Source organism: Arachis ipaensis, chromosome B6 (genome assembly GCF_059453495.1).
Source record: "Arachis ipaensis isolate K30076 ecotype BB chromosome B6, ASM5945349v1, whole genome shotgun sequence".
Taxonomy (NCBI): Eukaryota; Viridiplantae; Streptophyta; class Magnoliopsida; order Fabales; family Fabaceae; genus Arachis; species Arachis ipaensis.
In genome coordinates this window covers 141,062,345-141,087,334 of record NC_142441.1, presented here as the reverse complement: position 1 = coordinate 141,087,334, position 24,990 = coordinate 141,062,345, and the positions used below count along the sequence as shown (strand labels likewise).

The following is a 24,990-nucleotide window of genomic DNA, read 5'->3' as shown; positions in this document are numbered from 1 at the left end:
AGACCCGATGAAACCAATACACTTTCGGGCCACAATTATACCGGGTGAAAACCAGACCGTTAACATTACATTACGTTGATACATTCTTGTAAGCTAGCATATAAAAATATCCAAATTTTCAAGACTCCAACCATTATTTAACATGGTAAAATTCACTTAGAAGAATATAAAAAGAACCAACCCTTCTTTAAAATTAAAGCATAACCACAATCAATACTAAAGCAAAACCACAATCCATACTAATATTGTCTAATAATACCAAATATTTAAATCAATACAAATAACACAATATTATGCATTAGTCTAAAGTCTTATGCATTCTAAACATAAAACATTAACTTATAGTCTTATAATGACTAATAAAACAAAATATTAAGGTTTACAATACTTAAATTCCACATAAGAATAGTCATGATCCATCACTAATAACACAAAATATTAATTGTGTATGATGATCGGGCCACCGGGCCGACTTCGGGTGACCCGAGCTATGGCCCGAACCCGACCCGAAATAATGACCGGGTCTATTTTTGAGACCCTTACCCAGCCCTAAATCCGATAAAATCACACCAAATTAGCCCCTAAAGTGTTCGGAACCAGGCCGGGCCTTCGGGCCGGGCCGGATCTATGCACCCCTAAACGTGTCAAATGCATGCTTTTATCGTGAACAAATTTTCATTCCTTTCTTAATAGTGACTTGTGAAATGCTTTTTTAAGTTGTGAATTATGGATATGCGAAATGCATGGATTTGTCGTGCAAATTTAATTTCTAGGTCTTATCTCACATGGATGTGTTGTGAAATGATTCGAAAATCCATCCCCCGTCACCTTATTGCCAAAATCTATCAGTTGTGTATTTTTGCAACTATTTTCGAATTTGCATGTTGTTGAAAATAATTAATTTTATTTTTCATTTAAATAAGAAAACCATCATTTGCTTATTTGAGCTATTTTTCACATAAAATTTCAATGAGTGAACTTACAGGCGTGGAAAGTGGTAACAAGAAAATTAGGAACGATGAGGATGACATTTTGAAAAGAAATATGTAAGTGAAAAATAAAGGATATTAGATTTTTGATGAAAATTAAAGAATTTTTTCTTCAAACCTTTATTTAAGAAAAAAAAGATACAAATCATAAAAATATAAATATTTAATTAGTTATACAATATTAACTTTTATGAAAAATAAAGAATATTTTTGTCAAATACAAATACAAATACAAATACAAATACGTATATTTAACTTGGAATTTTATCTCTACAAGAAAATTTCTGTTTTTTATTTAAAATATATTTTATTATCAATGTATCCAAATTAAACTTATAAAATAATAGTATAATAATTTAATTATAAAAATAATATATTAAATGTAATTATGTAATGAAAATGACTTGTATAATGTGTTAGTTACTTGTTGTATTTAGTTTACTAATATATATATATATATATATATATATATATATAGATATATATATATATATATAATAATAATAATAATAATAATAATAATAATAATAATTCTCTAGTTGAATCTTCTAATAAATTCAATTCATAGAAAATTTAAAAATTATATTTTGTTATAATAATTAACAAGACGCTTTCTTTGATTGTAAGAAGCTTATGATAAATAAATAATGCGGCACACATACTGTTAACGAGAAGATCTAACAAATTCCAGCTTGGTTCGACAAGAGAGAGCCCCAATTTAGTCATTTTGGTTATTTATTCCATTTCTAGTGTCTAATACACTGTACGCGTCACAATGCCAGTTACTCACCAGCACTTCCATTGCACTTGCAAGAACATGACTTTCCCGAAAACACCCTGGCATGGCACACAAATGGGTCCCCACTCCCACCTCCGGTGCACCCATACATGCCTTAAAGCACGCATCCCGTGATTAGTGCTTCACAATGGTGGCGCGTGTACTCTCCTCAAAAACCCTCACTTCATTTATCCGCTTTTAACTCTCACTTAAGTCTTTACTCGACTGTTGGCTGCTCACACATTTTACTAACAGACACTCTATCTATCTCATCCTCTTCTCTCTATTTAGATCTTCATACATTCCTTATTTTCTCTAACACAACCAAACTTGAAGTTTTCTATAATCAACTCAATGTTGCTTCTAAATCCAGCTTTTTTCTTCATTGTAGTGTCCCTCTTTTTGGGCACATTAGAGTCCAGACTAACTCTGGACTACTACGCCAAGACATGTCCTAAGTTCAGTCAGATCATCCAGGATACCATCACCAACAAGCAGATCGCCAGTCCCACCACCGCCGGCGCCACCATCCGCCTTTTCCTCCACGACTGCCTCCCCAACGGCTGCGACGCCTCCGTCCTCATTTCATCCACCTCCTTCAACAAAGCCGAGCGCGACAACGAAATCAACCTCTCCCTCCCCGGCGACGGCTTCGACGCCATCGTCCGGGCCAAAACCGCTCTCGAGCTCGCCTGCCCAAACACCGTCTCCTGCGCCGACATCCTCGCAGTCGCCACCCGCGACCTCGTCACCATGGCCGGCGGCCCTTACTACCCCGTCTACCTCGGCCGCCGCGACGGCCGCGTGTCCAGATCCTCCGACGTCGACGGCAACCTCCCTAAGCCAACAATGCCGATGTCTCAAATCATCGAGATCTTCGCGAAGAGAGGATTCTCCGTTGAAGAAATGGTGGCTCTCAGCGGAGCTCACACCATCGGATTCTCTCACTGTAACCAAATCAGCAACGATCTCTATAATTACAGCAAGTTATCGAACTACGACCCTCGGTACAACCCTCGCTTCGCGCAAGGGTTGCAGAAGGCGTGCTCCGATTACCAGAAGAACCCGACGCTGTCGGTGTTCAATGACATAATGACACCCAATAAGTTCGATAACGTTTACTTCCAGAACCTTCCGAAGGGGTTAGGGGTTCTGAAGTCGGACCGTGGCCTCTTCGGGGACCCAAGAACGAAGCCTTTTGTTGAGACGTTCGCTGCTGATGAGACCAAGTTCTTCAAAGCTTTTGCCAGTGCCATGCAGAAGCTCAGCCTTGTTGGGATCCAAACGGGCAGGAAGGGTGAGATCAGGCGCAGGTGTGACCAGATTAATTAGTTCATTTTTATTTTATTCTTTTTCAATCTTCATAGACCGGTCAATTAGTGGGGGAAATAGTTGCTTTCATTTTGGATCATAAGAAGGTTAATTTTCTCTCTTGGGTTTTGTGACAACATAAGATAGTAATGTTTATAAGGTTCATGATAATTTATTATACTACTTCCCCAGCACCCCATTTCTCTACCTCTTTGAATTTGTAAGCTAAAGTATGTGCAGAGTTAGTTTGGGGGTTTGTGTGGCCTTTTCGCAAAATTTCTCTGTTATTGCCATGATAGACGGAGTCTGATTTAAGTGTTATAAAAAAAAGTATAATGATAATAAAAGCTCTTATTTTTTCTCTAGCATGTTGATTTCGGTGCAAGAGTTTACTAGTTTATTCATTTATTCGGGGTTATTGATAGCTCTGAGCTGTCATTCATGCATGGAAGTGCTGAAGTTTTGGGGAACACCAAGGATTGTTAGGTTTAAAAATTGGATTTGAAAAACAAATGAAGAAGAATTTATCAAGACAATATTAAAATGCAGAAGATGCCTCTGATTTGAATTACGTGCCTTTCATGGTGCTGATTAGATTGCCTTTGTCGATGGTAGTTGTCTTGAAAAGAGCTGATTTGGAAGCCCATGCACATGGATGCACATTTCTTTTATCATTTACTTTTTATAATCATTAAGACGAACGATCATCTTGTTTATGTAAATATAGAAAGATGCTTTGATTTGAAGTTCGGCGCATCTTCATTCCAGCACGAAGACAAGCTAGCACAGAGACAGGGTTTTGATTTTCGAATTCTGATTAATGGATCAAAACTGATGAGTGTTTTCCAGCTGGACTAACACACATTATTTTGTGATCGTGGGACAGGGGGCAGAGTCATGAATCAATATTAAGGCTTTTTAACAACACTTCACGGCCAGCATCTTTTTAATTTTTATGATTGAACTGAGTCTGGTAGTTTAAATTTGCAATGTAATGCAATTCATTGTTTTATCTAGGATTCTTTTCAACTGTGACCTGGTTAAGTGACCTAACAGAAAAGTAAGAAAAATGCATTACAGAGAGTCTACTAGGAGATGTAACTCCAAAATTCCACATACATAGACATTTGTCGGCGATTATCTTCTCCATAGTGTAAATAATTTAAAGGGTAATGGCCACAACAAACTAAAGCTATGGGTTGTCTAGTCTAGGTTTTTCCATTTGTCTTTGTTTTTCCATTTGTCTAGTTTTTCCCGAGTTAATACCCGTTATACCCCAAGGCTATGTTTGGTTATGTTTGGATGATGTACCTAAGACAAAAATGCAGAGACGAAAATATAAAGACTGAGAGATAGAAACACCATCTCTAATATTTTTATGTTTCTGTATTATATTTGAAAACAGTGGATAAAAACTTGTCAAATATCTTTGTTTTGTGTTTGAAAAGATATATATAATTAATTAATACATAATAAAAAATATTATATACTTTTTTTTTTAAATTGAAATATTTTTTTGATCAAATTCCATCTTCTAATAAAAGAAAATCCTTCCCTGCATTCTCTTGATTTTTTCGATCAAATTTTAGCTAATTCAAGAAGAAGAAGAGAAAGAGAAAGAGAAAGAAGAAATGACATAAATTAAACGAGCTTCTTTTTTTTTTTATTGGTTGCGCAGTTGCAGAATGAAGGAGAAGGTGAAGCTAGGGTTTTAATAAATGAAAGACAAATTTTTGTATTTGCAAAATATATTACGGATTAAAAAAAAATTATTAAAATGGTTTTTAAATTCTGTATCCCCATATATCTTAAGTTGAGACTGATACAAAAATTTAACCAAAAAATATATACAGATGTGTATTTTGTCCTTATCTTCTAAACCAAACATATTACAAAATATATTATTATCCTTTATCTTTATATTTAAAGTGCATCCAAATACAACCTAAAAGAGTTAGCTTAGGAAAGTGGAGTTAATTTTGGTCAAGTTTTATGTGCATTGTCAGAAATTTGACTAGAATTAAGGATCCCTCCCCCTTTCTTTCTTTCTTTTTTTTTTATATACAGAATTATTATTATTATTATTATTATTATTATTAGAAATTGAATTTAAGAATATATATATTACAGAATTATTATTATTGTTAAAAATTTAGGAATATATGTTTAAATAATAGTTAGAAATATATATGTTTAGATTTAGTTAGTAAACATTTTAACCAATGATAATGTTTGAATTAGACTAATGTGATAGATTAGTAAATAATATATGTTTAGAATTTTTTGTAATAATTTTAGAAATTATAATTAATTAACTTTAGAGTTACTTAATTGTTGTATAATTTTTTGTAATAATTTTTAGAATTATGATTAATAATTAGGTTTTGTAAAATATAATATATTTTTACTTCGATAATAATTATTTGTTTATTGTTAGATATTTAATTGACATAAATATATTATTGTAGTTGAGGTTTTAATAAAGTGGAACATTATTAGTTAAATAAGAATTGGATTTATTTATTAGTTATTATTAATAGTAAGTGAGTATTTATTATTAGTGATATAGGGATTATTACCCAGTAAATTATCTATGACTAAATAAATAAAGATTTAATTATTTTGTTGGTTCCTATAATTTCGTAAAATTTTTAATTAGATCCCTATATTTTTTTTTAATTGAGTTCTTGCACAAATTTTTTTTTTAAATTGAGTCCCTACACTTTTTTTTCCCTTTTTTTTGAGTCTCTGCATTTTTTTTTGTTGGGTCCCTATATAATTAAGCCAATTACTACTAAGAAGGACCTAATTGAAAAAAAAATTGGTGTAGAGACCCAATTAAAAGGAAAAAGGTATAGGGACCTAATTGAAAATTTTACAAAACTATAGGACCAACAGAATAATTAAACCACAAATAAATAATTATATAAGAAACAATTCAATGCTCACTTTAGGAAACAGTATGACTAAAATATTTAATATGTATAATAATATTATAATTTTTAAAAATTAAAAAGCATTGGAAATAATTTCTAAGATTATTAATTAAATTTAGAAGTTAAATTATTATTATTCTAGAGTTTAGTAAATTGGATTTAGTAAAATTATTTATTTTTTGGTATTTTTAATAATTAATGATAGCTGTTAATAGGTATTTAATTAATATGTTTTGTGTAGTTAATTGTGGAAATTTTTTAATAATGATAGTTAATTAATTGGTAGATTAGTTGTATTTATGCATACATGATAGTTACTAAATTAGCTAATATAAAGTCGCAAATGTTAGAATACTTAGATAAAATGTAAAATATATAAATTTACTGAGCATTACTGACGGCATTTACTACAGCTGTATCCCTCGGCCCCACATCGCCTAGGACCACGTAATATTCGTGTGTCCATCTCATTCAAGAAACGCGTCATTCTTGGACAACCTTTGACAACTCGTCTCAGGAACGGATTCGGTACGAATCGATGCCCATTGTAAGTAGGTCATGTAGTAGGATTTTTCAGTGGCCTAAATCTAACTCGGTAAACCCTTTGAACTTGATCCATCTTATAGACATCATGAACATACACTTGCCAATCTAGCCGTTGATTTGCACAACATGCAAACACATGTCGACAAGAAATTCAGTCCTCCTGAAACTCACCACAGTCACATCGTTGTCGGTGGAGATCGACGGCATATTCCATTCCACTTGGCATCTCACGCACTTCAAAGACCGCATTCTACCTATCGAAGCAATTAACCTGAATGTTTCTTGATGCAAGTTGATTTGCATGCAATTTTGAGGTCACAAGCTAAGAAAAAACATGTTTAGCATTAATCCGAGCATCCGCCTCAGCTCTTTTTTGGGTGAACAACTCGTTAAACCTGTAGAATGTTGCTTTGACAAGTACAGTGATAGAAAAATTGCGTATACCCTTCAAAACTGAGTTGATGCATTCTACTAGGTTCGTAGTCATGTGACCCATCGGTAACCACCATCGAATGCCAACACATACTGTTTGCGGGGATTCCGTTTAACCAGTTAGTATAAATCTCGTCCCGTTTTCGTAAACGCTGCTAACGCAATTATTACTCACGAATCGTCCTCGAATATCTTGCGCAATAAGAAAAATCGAAGAGAAAAAAATAGATAAGAAACACTATTTTAAAGGTAACTCTATGAATAATGAACTTCGAATTACTCAATGTTACCTATATTGACGACAAGTTTTTTCAAGTACGGTGCCTTGAACTTTCTCAAAAAATTCGACTCTATATGCCTGATGCAAAACATGTGAAAAGCTCTAGGAAGCAACCAAGCTCCGTTATTGCGGGCCACAACTGCATTGATGGATTCATGTCGGCCAGAGATCAGTCCCACACCATCCCGAGTCACCACATGCTATCACAGGTTACTAAGAAAAAAGTGTCATGCATCAGAAGTCTCTCCCTCCACAATAACAAAAGTAATTGAGACGATATTGTTGTTACTATTCTGTGAAACTACAACCAACAGACAACCCTTATACTTTCCGTACAAGTGAGTCCCATCCACCTGGACAACTGGTTTACAATATTTGAATGCTCTAATACAGGGGTAATAACTCTAGGAGACTCGATGCAATACCCGAATATCAGTTACCAAGTCATCGCCTTGATATGCAGGCATAGTCTCAAAATGGATTACTGCTGATAGCTCCTTATGACACATGGCCTCAAATCATATGGGCAAAGCTTCGTACGATGCTTCCCAACCTCCAAATATTTTTTCTACTAACTTTTGCTTAGCCAACCATGCTTTCGGATAGCTGATGGTGTAATTGAACTTCGATTGCACTTTTGCAATAACTGATTTCACCTTTATCAAGTGGTCAGTCTCAACCAACGGCTTTATTGCTTCTGCAATTGTGTTTGAATCCAGTTTCGAATGATCCTGAGAAATGGTGGCTATGGTATAAGTGTGACTACTATTATATCTCCTTATAACCCAAGAGTACTTTCTGCTAATCATGCTAACCCTGATCAGCCAATCACAACCTGACCCATATTGTGTACACTTGGCATAAAATGTCAATGGCTCTGACTCATACATCCGGTAGTCTACGCCTCTTTGGATGGTATAATTTTTCATCGCCATAATAACAGCTTCCCTGGAACTGAATTTCATTTCCACGGCAAATTCACCATCTGTGACAATAGGAATTTCTACCACGACGACAGCCATACGATAAATATTTAATACACAAATATTTAATAAGTGAAATTAAAAGTAAATCAATATTCACTACATCAATATTAATATAAATAAACTTTACATCAAGTTATTATCTCAATTTTAATAAAATAAAAACATAAACACATAAATAAATACTAATTAATATTTAACTAAATCAATAACTAACTAAAAAGATTATTATCTTAAATTTAACTAAATAAACACAAACAAATGCTAATTAAGTATATTTTTACATGTCACGTAACTATTTGGTCCATTGATCAATATAAATTATTACAAAATTCTAATCCTTCGTATAAATATAGGCAATTACGTACTTGCATTCATATATTCCAGAAACTCCGGAGAATGCATGGTTTCCAAATCCAAAATTCGCATGAAAGATGGCTCCTCAAACGGATGTTTGTTTGCGAGTGCATTTGCCACATCTGTCACATTTGGATCCCTAGTGTCGTCGCCTTGATCTTCGTCTCCGTCTGAACCGACAACTTCGTAATTGCTTTCAAACTCTTCCTCACTGTCACTATTGTAATCTTCTCGTTCAATAATTCGGTCGGCTTTAGATTGTTCGAACTCAATATACAACTCAATGAACGATATCTAAGTGCAACTTTCAGTGTACATTAAAAACATCTCTTGCATGCTCGCTTCATTAGTTACATATTTGGTTTGAAATTGAACAAATCCACCAAATACTGGTATAGAATATCTATATAAAACACATGACATTTTCTTGACATTTCAGAATCTATCTTCTCACAAATCACACATTTTAGTTCTTCGAATGAGATTGTGAATGAAATAACAATATCTAACGGATTTTCACAAATAAATTTTATTCCTTCAGATATTTGTAACAAAATCTGACTGAAATAATATCTTTTAATAGGACTCTATCGTCCATTTTTCTTACTCACGTGAATATAAATTTCACTATCAATTTTTTTTACTTCATACGAAATAACAGAGATAGAGGAGCTGAAAGAAGAAGAAGAAGCAAAAGGACAGGAAATCTGAGAACTCATATACGAGTTACACACCTTTATATATAGAAAATCGGACCACCGATTAACTACGCCAAAATTCAAATTTTTTCTCCCACACATCAAAACATGTCTTTATATATAGAAATATAATAATTACTTTTTAATATGTACATTATTTTTTATTTTAAAAATTATAAATTAAATAGAAAAATCCAATTATCAAAATATTTTAAACCAAAAATGATTACCAAAGGGCCAGCGTGGACCATGGTCTCGCAAAAAAAATTCAACCTTATATTTATATGTATTAAATTGTTAATTATTTATTTTAAATTTTTTATTAAACATATTTTTAGTATATATTTATATAATAATTTTATAGATACTAATAAGTTCACTAAATAAAAAAATAACTAAAAATATTATAGAATTAACATTAATTACAACAATTTGGCTATTCAAATGTTAAAGTTTTTGGTTCCCTACTCACTATTTATGTGATAAATTGTTAACCTTTTTTCTACATATATGGAGGCAGGATTTTGTGAGTTCGTATTTCGACATAAACTACAGTAAGTAAACTCTGGCTCATTTTTTTGGACATACAAAATTTGTGTGTGTTGTGTGTTGTTATAGAGAATGAGAGTGTTAGATAAAAATGTGGGATAATTTTTTTTAAAATATAGGGTAAAAAAATCAGACCATCTAATTTGTTGGTTAAAAAAAATTAAGTCCACTAATCAGACGATCCGATTATATTCTTAAATTTCTAACAATAATAATAATTCTAAAATATAAAAAAATTTTAAAAATAAACTTACATAATCAAAATGGCAGAGATAATTCATAATATGAAGTTCAGGACGATCAATATCTTTATATTTTTGTTTCTTTGGCATTGTAGTTTTTTTTAATTGAAGAAGAAGTAGTTAAACTGGAAAAGAAGAAGAAGAGAGAAGAGACTGCTGGGTGGGTTCAAGAAAAAAAGTGACTTCGAAGGGAGATAGTGGGTTCAGAAAAGGGCATGTTGGTATAAGGAACACCGCTGTGAGGAACAAAGCATGCGCGACATGTGGCCGGAAGTGTGCCCTTAAAATCAGACCGTCCGATTTATTCTTCGTTGACACCACATCTGAGTAAAGCTCGTATGCACTCCATAATATCGTCCTACTCCATTCCCCTTTCCATATCAAAATTAAAAAATGGTAAACTCTAACATGATTTAAACTAGGCACACTCAAGACCCTAACATAATTTCCATGTTAAAGTAAACTATTCACATCCTCACACCAAAGCACACTCATAATATTTGGTTGGCAAAGGGGCAGCAGCTCATCGGACCAGCCTGCATAACTCACCAACAGAAAAAAAAAAAAAAAAAACCTAAATTAGACTATACCAAATAGTCTTTTTGTTATGATTTTGGATACACTTCAATGCTTTGTATTGATATTTAGATTTATTTTACATTTTTAGTTGAAATTAAATCAGCTTAACATTTGATATTTGACAAAAACAACTAAGAACATAAGATAATACTAGAAAAAGAAGATTTAATAAGAGTAAAGTATTAAATTAGTCCCCCTAGGTTTGGGCGTAATTCTGCTTTGGTCTTTAAGGTTTAAAGTATTCTATTTGAATCCAAAAAAGTTTCATTTAGCATCAATTTAGTCCCACAGTGAGGTCAAAATTAAATAATTAACAAAATTTCCTACATAACAACAGTTCAAGAACAAAATTGATAATCTGGAGAACAAGTACAACCTCCAGAGGCACAAAATCAACCATTGATGCATCAATACATTTATTTATCATTTTCTTTAGTTTTATAGAAAATATTTTATTTATATTATAAAAAAATAATAAATAAATGTATTGATGTATCAATGGTTGATTTTATGCCTCTGGAGCTTGTACTTGTTCTCCAGATTATCGATTTTGTTCTTGTACTGTTGTTATGTAGGACATTTTGTTAATTATTTAATTTTGACCTCACTGTGGGACTAAATTGATGCTAAATGAAACTTTTTTGGATTCAAATAGAACACTTTAAACCTTAAAGACCAAAACAGAATTACGCCTAAACCTAAGAGACCAATTTAGTACTTTACCCATTTAATAAAATAATACTTCACTTCATAAATAATTCTTACAAATAACTCATACACTACAATCCAAACTCACCTCTATTCATAGTCATCCACTCTTTTAACATATGATTAGGGTTAAATCTAATAAATGGTCTAAATCGAGTATTTAGAGCCTTCATTATAAATATCTAATCTATTATATTTTTTTAAATATTTTTAAATTATTCTACATTACTCTTCACACTTCTACATATATTTACACTCTTCTAGAATATTTTATGACCTTCTAAATTTTTTTAAAACATTTTAGGATATACCCGACTCTTCCAAGACATTTTAAAACATTTCAAAAATATCTATAACAATCTCAAATACTTTAAAAAACTATATAAATACTGTTAAATATAATATTTTAAAATTTATCGTGACACTTAGATCTAAATGAAAATAAAAGTATGTCAATCAATTTTTTCAATATTTTTTGTTGATATTATCAAATATAAATTTTTATTATATATTCTTTAAATAAAATAAAAAATACTCTATACTCAGTTATTAAATAAAAACTTATATTTTTTATATTTATATATTAATTTATATGTTTTTAATTAAATAATAAGTAAAAAAAAAACTAACATAATAAAACAACTAAATTTATAATAAATAAATAATTAAATATATTTATAGGAGTATAATATTTTTTAAAAATATCAAATACATATTTAATATAAGATGACTAATTAATAACTAATTTTAATATATAAATAACAAAAATAATTATACTTTTCAACATCAATTAATTACTTGGGGCATTTCCCATTTTCTATACTCCCACACCGCCACACCCACACCAACACCAGTGTCTAAAGGCCAAGACAGGGTTCGTGTTACCCACAAGACACAAAAAGGTGTGGCCACAAAAATTCGCAAATTAGGAAAATCAAATTCCACACCAAACCGAAAACAAAACGAAATCCACCAACCCCAAGCTGCAGAAAATTCTCAAACTCAAACATCATCCATGGCGTCGCTTCTGGCCAACGGCGTCTCCACCTTATCCCCTCAACCCACCTGCGATTCTAAGCTCTCAAAATCCCTTCTTCCTCACCCAACAACAAAGCTCGAGTTCCCAAAGCCCAGACCCCACAACAAACCCTCGCGGCTCTTGAAGGTTCGCGCCGATGTCAGTTACGACAACATCAACCCTTCCACCACTCTCCCAACAACCTCCGACGAGAAAATCCGTGAAATTCTCCGAAACCGCGACTACGATAAGAAGTTCGGTTTCACCGTTGACATTGACTCCTTCTCCATCCCCAAAGGCCTCAACAAGGACACGATCCGATTAATCTCCACCTTAAAAGAGGAACCAGATTGGATGCTCGAGTTCCGCCTCAACGCGTATGAAAATTTCCTGAAAATGAAAGAGCCTAATTGGTCCGACAACGTGTACCCTCCAATCAACTTCCAAGAAATTTGTTACTATTCCGCACCAAAGAAGAAACCAACTCTCGGCAGCCTCGACGAGGCGGACCCCGAGCTTCTCCGATACTTCGACAAGCTCGGGGTTCCGCTCAACGAGCAGAACCGCCTTGCGAATGTGGCGGTCGACGCAGTTCTTGACAGCGTGTCGATCGCCACGACTCACAGGAAGACTCTGGAGAAGGCTGGAGTCATATTCTGTTCCATTTCGGAGGCTATTAGGGAGTACCCTGATTTAGTTAGGAAATATTTAGGGAGGGTAGTGCCAAACGAGGATAATTATTATGCTGCTTTGAATTCTGCTGTTTTTAGTGATGGATCTTTTTGTTATATTCCGAAAGATACTAAGTGTCCTATGCAGATTTCGACTTATTTTCGGATCAACGCTATGGAGACAGGGCAGTTTGAGAGGACTCTGATTGTTGCTGATGATAGAAGCTTTGTGGAGTATTTGGAGGGGTGTACTGCGCCTTCTTATGATACTAACCAGCTTCATGCTGCTGTGGTGGAGTTGTATTGCTGCGAAGGCGCCGAGATTAAGTACTCCACGGTGCAGAATTGGTATGCAGGGGATGAGGAAGGGAGAGGTGGGATATACAATTTCGTGACGAAGAGAGGGCTGTGTGCCGGCGCAAGGTCGAAGATATCGTGGACGCAGGTTGAGACGGGATCTGCCATTACTTGGAAGTATCCAAGTGTTGTTTTGGAAGGGGATGATAGTGTTGGAGAGTTTTATTCTGTTGCTTTGACCAATAATCACCAGCAGGCGGATACCGGGACAAAGATGATACACAAGGGGAAGAATACGAGGAGTAGGATTATTTCTAAGGGGATTTCCGTTGGACATTCAAGGAACTGTTACAGAGGGCTTGTTCAGGTTCAGTCTAAGGCGGAGAATGCTCGAAACTCGTCGCAGTGTGACTCAATGCTTATTGGCGATACTGCAGCGGCCAATACTTATCCTTACATCCAGGTACCATTTTGGTTTCAGATTGGCATTGCTAATACTTGTTTAGCTGGAATTTGTGTTTTTAATGGCATTTAATAAGTTTGGAACTTTATTTGTTATTTTCTTTTTGTTCAGATAACTTGTACAAGGATAGATTGTATTGTATTCCTATTAAGCCATTCACAAATGACAGAACTCAAACTTAAGATGTTGCTTAGAAGGATGAGTCATGCTATTTTGAATTAACCAAACCAAACTAAATTGGAAAAACTATACTTTTTCATATCATATAGTAACTAGAGAAAGTACTGTTAGAGAGATGAAAGTAGGATCATTTAAACTCCACTTTTAGTGCAATCATCTGTTTATTTGATCCAATATGTTTGGATTATTTATATATTAGCCTTGTCAATATGGACTACTGTTCATATATATTAGCCTTCTCTTTTCATAATATTTTTTTTCTCTTTAGCTTTACCCGCCCTATTTAAAGATGAGTGCATTAAACTGAAATCCAGATGAATAATGTATAATTGATTATTGTAGGGATAGGAATTAATGCTGAATAAATGATTAAATTGCAAAGAGTGATCAATTGATATTAGACATTCTTCTTCTACAGCTAAAATAGGGTCCCTGTCTAGTACCTTTTTCCTTAAGAGTAAGGGCGTGTATGTTATTTTCTTTATTTCAGGGAGGCTGGAAGTTTAGATTGGATTTTATACTTTAATTATTAGATTAGCTTTAATGCATAGTGGACTATGGTGTGTGATTTGCTCAATGATATGAAGTTGATTATTTACCCTTTTAAAGCTATCTACCTGACCAAACAACTGTTAATTCCCTTCGTTTCACTCTCTTTTTTTTAATCAATTCTCCCAATTCCGTACGACCGTGTGTATTCCTGTCTTGAACATCAGATCATCACCATGATAATTCTGTTTTGTTTATCAATTAACAATTATTTTGCAGGTTAAAAACCCTACTGCAAGAATTGAACATGAGGCTAGCACGTCCAAAATTGGAGAAGATCAATTATTTTACTTTCAGCAAAGGGGGATAGACTACGAAAAGGCCATGGCTGCTATGATCTCTGGATTCTGCCGTGATGTCTTCAATGAGCTTCCCGATGAATTCGGTTCTGAGGTGAACCAACTCATGAGCTTGAAGCTTGAGGGTTCAGTAGGTTAATACAGCTCTTTCAGGCATTCTACAAATTGTGGAACTCCTCAGAAATATAGTTTTGTAGAAACGATGTATATAGATTTAGTGTATGCCAAAAAGAGTTTCAAAATGTTGTCATCTTATCACCTTCAATAAAACTGTTACCCTTTTACTTTTTTTTTTTTTGGTTTCCCACTGTATCCACCGACCTGGCAGACCAAGGACTAATCCGTTGCGAATCGGATTTATTAGCCTTCTCTTGTCAATATTACCCTTTTACTCTATTTAATTATTTAGCTCTATTGTTGGTCTTTGTATTTCTTCTTATTCCCCTTCTACTTGCTTTTTCCCTCGTCTAGTTTTGATGCAATCTTCGTGAAAAAAAAAATACTCTAAAGTGGAAATAATAAAATGATAATTGACTAATTAATTACTTTTCGATGACACTAATTTATAACTATTTTTACTAATATTAGAAATTAGGGTTTAAAATTTAGTACTTAAAGTTTAAAGTATTAGTAAAAAGTAATAAATTTTATAACTCAAATGACATAGTCTTTTCATTATCATCTAAAATTTTTGAATTTGAGTTTTACTCCTAATTTTTATAAAAAAAAAAAAAAAAGAGTGTAGAGTTGCTATCAATCTAGTTCTCCAAAAAGGAAAAAAAAAGAAAGTATAGGGAGCCAAACAATGTGTATAATGGGGGTTTAGGGATATTCGATTCAGCAGGATATCAGATATTTATTATCCCTGGTACGTAGATGGTTATTCTGGATAATATGGATGTATTGTGTTTGAAAAATTAGTAATATTTTATCCTAGTTTATTTTTTAACTCATATTAGCCAAATAAATAACTCATTCTACACATTGTACAAATAATTGATTGGCTCCTTAGCGGAATTCAAAGAAAAATCAATAGCTTATGCACATCGTAACTGTTTGTTTGCCAATCCCCGTAGATCATACCTCATACCAAATAACTGACAAATCCATGTAAAACATTGATGTAAAAGAAGCATATATTTCCGTATACATAAAGAAAGGGAGCTTTGATACAGTCAGTCGCAGAGAATTCTGGTGAACGATGATGGAGTTGGCAGTCGAAGGAGATCTTTTGTCATGCCATGATAATACATAACTATTGATTTGTGCTTATAAGACAAAGTATTGATATTGGAGATCGATTTATTTAAATAATGTATCAAATTCTATAAGTCATATACTCATATGCCTACATTTATAAAATTTTAATAAAATTAACGGTCACTTCCCAATTCCCATACTCTCAGCCACACTTCGCTTTCTCTGGGAAGCTATAGTTGTAAAAATCGAATTTGATCGTCCGGTTCGATCGAAAAATCGGTGAATCGGATCTCTAATTGATCTAGTTGAGTGATATGACCGGATAAAAAAGAGAATCGTTAAAAATCGGATTTAACTGGCCGGTTTTGATGAAAACTGGAAAATCGGCGGTTTTTAATCAACCGATCGGTTCGGAAGCTTTTTTTTTTTTTTACTTCATTTTTCAAAACGACGTGGTTTTGGTTTATTAAAAAAAAAAAAAAAGAAAAGTGCTCTTATGCGCTACGGTACCCCAAACCCAAATCAGTTTCCACTTTTCCCCAACCCTAATCCCCTAACGGCGAACCCTCCCGTCACCACCTCACCTCACTCCGTCAGTGTCACTCACCCAGCCACCGCCTCCAGCCGCCCGCCGTCGTCTCCTTCGTCTCACCGCCGGACACCGATTCTGAACTCTGAAGTCTGAAGGAACAGAACAGAGTACAGACCCGCGGCTCCGCTTCGTCCCTGTCTCTCATCGCCGTCGCCGTTGGCTCGCCATTGCCGCGCCGTCGCCCTCGCCGTTGCCTCGCTCTTCTGCTCTGTCAAATAGGTTAGTTGAATATGTTGTTCTCCAGTTCTCCTCTGTTATGCACTTTTGCAGTTCTGCTCTATGCTTGTTGAAAACTTATGAATAATGAATAATGTTGTTCTGCACTTCTGTTATGACTTATGCTTGTTCTATTCTGTTGTGAAAACTTTGAAAGGATATATTCTGCACTTCCTTGACTGATGCATCAATATTTTTTGTTGTTCTGGAGTTGAAAGGATATGTTCTTTTCTGGAGTTGTTCTATTCTGTTGCGAAAACTTGTTCTCACAATATTTTCTGTTTGTTCTATTCTGCACTTCCTTGACTGATGCATCAGGAGTTGTTCTATTCTGTTGTGAAAACTTGAAATTTCTGGGATGAATATGTTTGTTGAAAGCTTGAAACTATGAAATATGAATAATGTTGTTATGTTGATTTGTTCTGGGTTGAATATGCTTGTTGAAAAATTTATGAATATGAAGCTGTTATGACTAATGTTTTTATGTTGTCTGTTCTGTTATGAATATGCTTGTGGCCTTGTGCTGTGAATTTAACTATTTAAGAGGTTGCTGTGAATTTAACTATTTAGGCCTTTAAGGTTGCTGTCTTGCTGTCTTGCTGAATAGGGAATAGGAATTAGGGAATTTAGGATTGCTATTTTTTATTTCTTATTTATATAGGACCGGGTCAATCGGTTCAACCAGTAATTTAGCGGTTGAACCAATAATCCAGTAATCTGACCGGTTCGGTTCTGACAACTCTCACACTCTTCCTTCTTGACTCATTACCTTTGAGCCTATCTCTTAGAGTTGACAATGAGTAGAGTTTGAACTCAATCCTAATTATATTTGCGGATTGAATTTGTTACTAAAATTTAATTTAATTTTATCTACAGATTGAGAACAATCCAACCCTAACCCTATCTGTAATCAAGTTACAGGTATCCAATTCTATTTGTGAGTTTTCACAAATATACAATATTATTATATAATCTAATGAGTATGCAAAATAAAAATTTAATATAAACAACATAATCATCCCACAAATAATATAATAATCTATAAAAATAACCATCAAATGTTCAATTTTACATAAAAGTCTTTAATTAAATTAATAACACAAACACAAATAAAATGTTGTGATATAATGTTATATTTATATATTACTAAAATAAAATTTATTTTTATATAAACAAAAGTGTTAAATTATTACTTGATAATCTTTACTCAATGATAAAGATGATTTGCACGAAGTTAGAGAATTTTGGTTTAACACCTACTTATAACATATTTTTATAGGGTTATACTAGGTAACCAATAATTTTTTTGAATAACATGAATAACCACCAATCAAATCAAAATATACTATATCTTCAAATTATCCATATAAATCTTAATATTAGAATAACTATCTGCACATCTAGTAAAATAAACATCCGATATATCTATTGTTCACATTGTTTAGTATTTTCATTGTCTACCTATACTTTTCCATATATATATATATATATATATATATATATATATATATATATATATATATATATAAAAGATGCATGTTAGTTGAATAGGATTGAGACTAAGGTGCAAGTTAGTCACACTCAATCTCTCGTTCTCTAATTTATCATATTTTGACATTATTTATTATTAAAGTATTCAAACTATTTTAAATTATTCCAATTTAGCCTCTTAAATTTTATTGTTAAAATTTTAAATATTTGATTTTTAATCATAATTTTAATTTTATCTTTAAATATAAAAAAATATTGTTAAACTAATAAACTATTAACAAAAACGAAAAATCTAAAGATTTTAAATTAATACATGAGGGAGAAACCCCCAAAAATACCCCAACGACTATCACATCGCATTTTCTCTTTGCTTACCCAACAATACCCACTACTTTCAAATCCCCAATCTTCTTCTTCCACAACCCCTCAGTCTCCCGCTCTGTCATATACCAGAACGGCAGCCACTTCTTTCTCCAGCATCCCTCCGATCTCTTCATTGTACACAGCTGCTGTTGCTGTTGCTATGTGATGTCTCTCCACCGAGGCTGCAACCTTTGAGCTCCTCTCCTCTCTCCGCTGCTGCTGTTCTCTCTACTCGCCCACTTTCGACCGCTACCTCTGTACTCTCTCTCCAACCTTTTGCTTTCTCTACGCACACCGCCACTGTTCTATCCACCAGCAGCCTCCGCCGCCGCCTGCAAACTCTGCTGCCAGCACTGCAACGAATATCTCCTCCCTTCAGAAAATTAGGTATGCGTTCTCCTTCTTCATGTTCTATTTGTTGTTATTTCTAATTCTGGAACCTAAATTTGTGTCTCTTGTTTTATTTTATCTAAATATTTGTTTTTTTTTTCTCTTCCTCTATGAATTGAATTTATTTATTTTTAAACTATGGTATTTTGTATCATTGTTTTGTCATTTCTGGAATGATAGAACTTTGGCACTAGAATTTGCTTAACAGAATGGACATGGATATGGTGAGCTACAACAATAGTCAAAGAGCCTAACATAGCTAAGTTAATAGATAATTGAGCATGCCATGAAGTTGTTAGGATCTCATATAGACCTTTATGACCCTGGCCTGTAAATGGACCCTTATGGGCCTCTAAGATCTCTTTTATACCATGACCAATCCCCCAGTTGGTTCTATACATGTGACCAGCTATCAGGAAAAGAATCGCAATAGCTAAATGATGGTGCGCAATATCAGTCAGCCATAAACCGCCAGTTACTGGATCTAATCCTCCACGAAAAGTAAGAAAATCCGCGTATTTTGACCAATTCAAGGTGAAAAATGGAGTTGCTCCCTCGGCAAAACTGGGATAAAGTTGAGCCAAAAGATCCCGATTCAAGATAAATTCATGAGGAAGTGGAATCTCCTTTGGATCTACTCCAGCATTTAAAAATTGGTTAATTGGTAAAGATACATGTACTTGATGCCCGGCCCAAGAAAGAGATCCAAGTCCTAGTAATCCTGCCAAATGGTGATTCAACATAGATTCTACATCTTGGAACCATGCCAATTTTGGAGCAGCTTTGTGATAATGAAACCAACCAGCAAAAAGCATTAAGGCTGCAAATACTAATGCACCAATTGCGGTGCAATAAAGTTGTAATTCACTAGTTATTCCAGATGCTCGCCAAATCTGGAAAAAACCGGAGGTTATTTGTATTCCTCGGAAACCCCCGCCAACATCTTTTCTGTGCATCTTTTGATTTTTGATTAATTGATTATTGAATATTGATGACTTGATCAGTTAAGAACATGGATTAGTTCAATTTTTTAATTTCTTTGTTCATCTATCTTTTTTATTAGGTTAGTTCTGGGTTTGCCTCTTTATGAGATGAAAATACAGTGTGATTAAACTTTATTCAATTCAGTGAGAGCTTTTTAATATTTGTGATGTGTTCTTCCGAAATAGAGAATTAATTTGCTTGTGTATGATTAAACCTTGCTGCTTTATAAAAGAATGAACTAGTTAACATTCTGGGGCCTTAATTTGCTTGTCATTTGAATTTAATTAAAGACGAATGGAAGGATGAAGGCCTTAGTTTGCTTCGGTTTTGCTTGCCATTTAGGTTCACTAATCCGTCTTCATTAAATACAATGTAATAAGTGTCTTGCATATGATTGTTTGCAATTCTCAATTTATCTTTTATTCACGTAACGAGACTCCTTTATGGCTATGCAATTGATGACTGCTTGTTAGACCAACCATATTCCTGTCTTTTATTATTGTCTGTTAATTTGTTAATTGAAATATATCTGATCACACAGAATATTGTTATTCATTGAAAAAGTTGAGAAGTTGAAGAACACAATCTCTGGGATCACTTTGGTCCCATTTTGGATTAAAAAAAATTAATAGTTTACAATCAAAAGGTGTCAAGGAAGAAAATGAGTTAAGCAAAAAAAGAAAAAGAAATAAAAAGAGAAAGAAAGAAGGAAGAAAGAAAAGTTGAGATATGCATCCATATAAAGGGCATCTAAAAACATATTGTGATGACTAAAAGATATCTCTATATGTGTATCATGTTGCTAAATGCTACAAAGGGAATGGACATATAACATAAGATGGAGGGAAAATAATGAAGGATGTTGTGAGGAAAGATTGAGTGATTGCTTCAGGAGATGACAAAAAGCTACCACCTGTTGTAATTTTTGGTCTATTAAGTAATAATGTAGATTAAAATGATTATAGGTGAAAATTTTTAATGAATGTTGGAGACTTGTACTGTTGTACATGGATGTTATAAATTATATCATGTAGGATATTTGTGTCTTTATTTGTGGTCTATTGTAGATTTGTAGCCCTTTTTTCTTACTATATTATTTTTATTATATTGAAGGCAAAATTTCCAAGGCGTAGAGCCAAGAAAATGGTCAAACAATCAACTCAATTGAAGGAACTTAAAACCCGAACGCAGCAACCTCAATTCAAGGAGCTTGAAATTGAAGGTACAGCAAAATTAAATAACAAATTTCTTGATCAGCATAAAGTTTTCACTATTTATTTTCATTAAAACTCTACCTGTGTGTTTGTGACAGTGGAGCGTCAAATCAGTGCAATTAGGGTGGTTCGTGATGTTGAGATCGAGCGATTGTTGATGGAACTTCGTTTGGTTCGGTCGTGTTTCAGTGAGGAACAGCTCCGGAAGCCAATGCTGCAGGTCTTCGAAGAAACCTTACCGAATCTCTCAATTGTGAAAGATGAAGGGAATGGGAAATTCGATGTGAAGTGGAAAGAGAGAGGGAGCAGAATGTCCACGACCTGTGGTGGTGTAGGAAGAGATTTGCACGCTTCTCTGTTCCAAAGGCTTTCGATTGCTTTTCCTTCGAAATGTCCTGCTTCGGTTCCTCAGTTTGGTGGTTTTGAATACTCCAGCAATACTGGTAGTGTTTAGTTTTCTCTTTTGATTTAACTCATTTCATATCTGAATTAAAGTTTCTTAAATTGAATTAAAAAAAATGGAAATGTGTGTTACGAAACATACTATTGTTCTATGCCCCTTAAATTGTTTGAGTTCCTTCAATTTTGAACGATTTTACTATAGATAGTATAGTTCTTATACATTTTGGCATAGATTGTAGTTGATACCTGTTAGTTTACTTCTTTGTTGGCAGGGAGAACAGGATATCTTGGTGATGAAAATCTTCATTTTAAGGACTTTGTATGTTCTCTATCTTCTCTGTGCACTTTGATTAATTGTATTTTGTAACATCCTTAGCTGGCTTATTTGGGTCACTTACGCAGGACTTGATGCGACATAAAATTGGGTCACTTCCATTCTCATTTCCATTATGTGCTGAAGCATCGATGAATTGATTTGAATGAGAAATGTTGCTATTCATTTAGGATCGTTTCATGTACAGATGGAAGAGAACTTACCTCTGTTACTAGTTTCTTTGCATATGCTGCTAAATCTATTATGACTAACTTAAACAGCTTGCAAATAACAACTAATTAGTGATTGCAATGTATCGTGATAATATGAATTGATTGAATGTCTGTTACATAGGTTTTTGAGGAGCCATGTGAAGCTCAGACTCTCACAAGTCAAGAAGGTCTTCAGACTCCCAATGTCCGTATTTTCTCCCTTTATTTTTTACGTTCTGTTTTTTATGGATGACTTTATGAACTCTAGTATTCGTTGCTGAGGCTATTTTTTAAACAGCTGTGATTGATTTGGCTTTGTTGCTTTTTGCAGGTGAGTAGTCAGCGCTTGTCTGTTGGGATGACACCCAAAACCCTTAGGCTGCCAAAACCTGGCGAGATGCTTCTCTCTGTCCATGGATCACCTCTTGGTGTTTACAAGGAAAATAACATGGAAGCTATATATGGTACGAAGCAAATGTTCAATTTGAAACTATTGCCATATTTTGTTCATTTAGTTTCCTTGTTGCATGAAAGAAGGCGACAACTCCTTTTTTTTAACATCTGCATACTTTCTCAAAAATAAACTACCAAGATGGTACCCGAAAGTTTATGCCGCTAACAAAAATAACCTGGAAAGATAACAAATAAGCTCCAAAAGATTTAAAAAGTGAGAAAATTAATCGGATATTAGTTATATTTTTTCATAAAATACTTTAGATATTAGATTTCGATACGATTTTTTGTAAGCATTATTAGAAAAATGAGACTTTGTCATAGTTAAAATTTGGTGATTTGTCAAGGAATTTTTTCAATGTTTTTTGTGAATGATTGAATTTAAAATAAAATGCACAAGTTGTTTGCTAAATACAAAATTCATTTAATATGTAAAAGTAATATGATATTTTTGTTAATGTTGTCACGTTTTAAATCTTCTGAGACTTATTTGTCATTCATATCTTATTTGGATATTTTTTATAGCATTATGAATTTTTTGGTGCAATTTCGGTAATTTACCTTGTTCCTAATAGCATGTGAGCTATTTTTAGCTCAATTTGTTAGTTACTTTATAAGCTAAGTTTTTGATCCCGTGAGCTACTGAGCTTGAGCTAAAAGTTTGAGCTCATTTATAAAATGAGTCAAACTTAACTTTGCTATGTTCCATAAGCAGGGTTGTATATTCATTTATCAGTTCACATAGATATGTAGATGCCTTGAGACCTTGGCATAATATCACCTATATCATTATATATTATCAATAATAATATATAATATCTCAATTATTTGCATAATGTGTCTTGTAGATTAAATATGTTGAAAATAAGTATGTACTTGTAGCCAAAAAGCTTAATTAATATCTAAGGGTTAATGTTCAAAATGGTCTTTGAAATTTTACTCGTGCATCAAGATTCCATAATAAGATTAAGCTCAATAACAAATGAGTCAAGCCATGAGTTGAGCTAAATATTATCAAGCTGAGTTTGAGCATTGTCAATTTTGGGGTCGACTTTGCGTATTTTCAACCCTTGATTTTGTTTTTGTTCTTTCACACTGAATGAAAATCCTGAAATCTTCCAGAATACTCTAGTTATGATATCTATTATTATCTGCAGAGTCAGAAGAAGGTTAAATGCCTGCTAAAGCTATTATTCGCACTGACAGTACCATCCTCTTCATCTCCTTAGAGGATGGCCATGTAAATTTGGTGGCCCCTAGTTCATCATTTTTCATCCAATGTTCTACAGTTTTAGATGAATGCCATTGACTAATTAGATCGAAGAAATGCAAGTATTGGTTTTCAGTTGCTAGACCATTCTACAAAGTTGCTTATACCATATAGTTTCAAATTCAGTGTTGGTTTATACTTGGGGAAGCATAATTGTTAGATTATTACATATTTACATTGAGGTTCAGTTATTTAGTCAGTAATGAGAATTATTCTCCTAAATATGTATGTTAGGATTGGTTTCATTCTGTTAAGAGTAGTACAGACTACTTAAAATGAGTATGTAAGTGATAGCTATGATTGATTGTATTGGTCAATCTCATTTTAAATCTATGCTTAGATTTTTCTCCCAGGCTACTCAATTTGTCTGTGACTCCGTGCATTCCATTGGGTATTGACATTTGTTAACCCTTTCGTGTTATAAGTTTTAATAATTTGAATTGTGTATTCTTTTTGCTAATAGATGTTTTATGTTGTTATGAAAACCATCATGTAGTATTTAATCTGAAAGTAATAGCAGAAGCAATAGAATAATGGTAAGCGGCATACAATCCCATAAAAAGAAAAGAAAAAGGTAGACCTAAGTTGATTGTGCATTAAATCTTTCTCCTTTTTCAGCCTATCGACGTTTGCAATGTAGCATTTGGATTAAGTCCAAATTTTTGAGTTTGGTCGTTTGCATCGAAAAAGCTTTTGAGATTTCAATTGCATTATAAATATCCTCGAGATTAAAAAAATTGTTTTATGTTAAATGACATCATTTCAACAAATGTTTATCATCAAAACTAAAGTAATATCGTTTTGTCCAACTCAACGTAAGGATATGTGTCAAGCTTGATGAGTAACTCGACAGAGAGGGGATAGGAATCACATGGTGCAATTTTTTTAATTTCAGAGATTTTTATGGTGCAATTAAAGTCTTGGTGATTTTTTTCGGTGCAAACGATCAATTTCAATGATCATTTTAGAGTTTAACAAAGTTTGGGTTGTAGTATTTGTTGTGATAAGTTCAAAAATGTGGAATG

General features: G+C 33.5%; 3 protein-coding genes across 5 annotated transcripts; all 3 read left to right on the top strand.

Moving 5' to 3' along the window:
• Positions 1–1,814: 1,814 nt before the first annotated feature.
• Positions 1,815–3,443, top strand: LOC107605275 (peroxidase 31). The gene has a single exon (XM_016307099.3). It carries the CDS (start codon positions 2,122–2,124, stop codon positions 3,097–3,099), a length of 978 nt encoding a protein of 325 aa, XP_016162585.1. The 5' UTR covers positions 1,815–2,121; the 3' UTR covers positions 3,100–3,443.
• Positions 3,444–12,215: 8,772 nt separating this feature from the next.
• On the top strand, positions 12,216–15,291 carry ABCI8 (ATP binding cassette protein 1). Its single transcript, XM_016307100.2, has 2 exons — positions 12,216–13,837; positions 14,786–15,291. Exons 1-2 carry the CDS (start codon positions 12,404–12,406, stop codon positions 15,002–15,004), a joined length of 1,653 nt encoding a protein of 550 aa, XP_016162586.1. The 5' UTR covers positions 12,216–12,403; the 3' UTR covers positions 15,005–15,291.
• A 1,288-nt stretch (positions 15,292–16,579) lies between these two features.
• Positions 16,580–24,330, top strand: LOC107605277 (uncharacterized). Of its 3 annotated transcripts, XM_088490246.1 has the most exons (9): positions 16,580–16,876; positions 17,750–17,794; positions 18,818–19,114; positions 21,215–21,323; positions 21,414–21,758; positions 21,990–22,036; positions 22,385–22,447; positions 22,574–22,706; positions 23,853–24,330. In XM_088490246.1, the coding sequence occupies exons 4-9, from the start codon at positions 21,245–21,247 to the stop codon at positions 23,867–23,869; spliced, it is 684 nt and encodes a 227-aa protein (XP_088346372.1). In that variant the 5' UTR covers positions 16,580–16,876; positions 17,750–17,794; positions 18,818–19,114; positions 21,215–21,244; the 3' UTR covers positions 23,870–24,330. The 3 variants fall into 3 exon arrangements, with proteins under 3 accessions (XP_088346372.1, XP_016162588.1, XP_016162587.1); XM_016307102.3 differs by lacking the exons at positions 17,750–17,794; positions 18,818–19,114; XM_016307101.3 differs by lacking the exons at positions 16,580–16,876; positions 17,750–17,794 and having other exon boundaries at positions 18,447–19,114.
• The last annotated feature ends 660 nt before the right edge of the window (positions 24,331–24,990 follow it).

Excerpts from the sequence above, each read along its gene's own strand:
- LOC107605275 (XM_016307099.3), top strand. The coding sequence starts at position 2,122 with ATGTTGCTTCTAAATCCAGCTTTTTTCTTCATTGTAGTGTCCCTCTTT.
- ABCI8 (XM_016307100.2), top strand. The coding sequence starts at position 12,404 with ATGGCGTCGCTTCTGGCCAACGGCGTCTCCACCTTATCCCCTCAACCC. Across the intron at positions 13,838-14,785 it reads ATACTTATCCTTACATCCAG|GTTAAAAACCCTACTGCAAG; the intron begins GTACCATTTTGG and ends ATTATTTTGCAG.
- LOC107605277 (XM_016307102.3), top strand. The coding sequence starts at position 21,245 with ATGGTCAAACAATCAACTCAATTGAAGGAACTTAAAACCCGAACGCAG. Across the intron at positions 21,324-21,413 it reads CAAGGAGCTTGAAATTGAAG|TGGAGCGTCAAATCAGTGCA; the intron begins GTACAGCAAAAT and ends TGTTTGTGACAG. Across the intron at positions 22,037-22,384 it reads ATCTTCATTTTAAGGACTTT|GTTTTTGAGGAGCCATGTGA; the intron begins GTATGTTCTCTA and ends TCTGTTACATAG.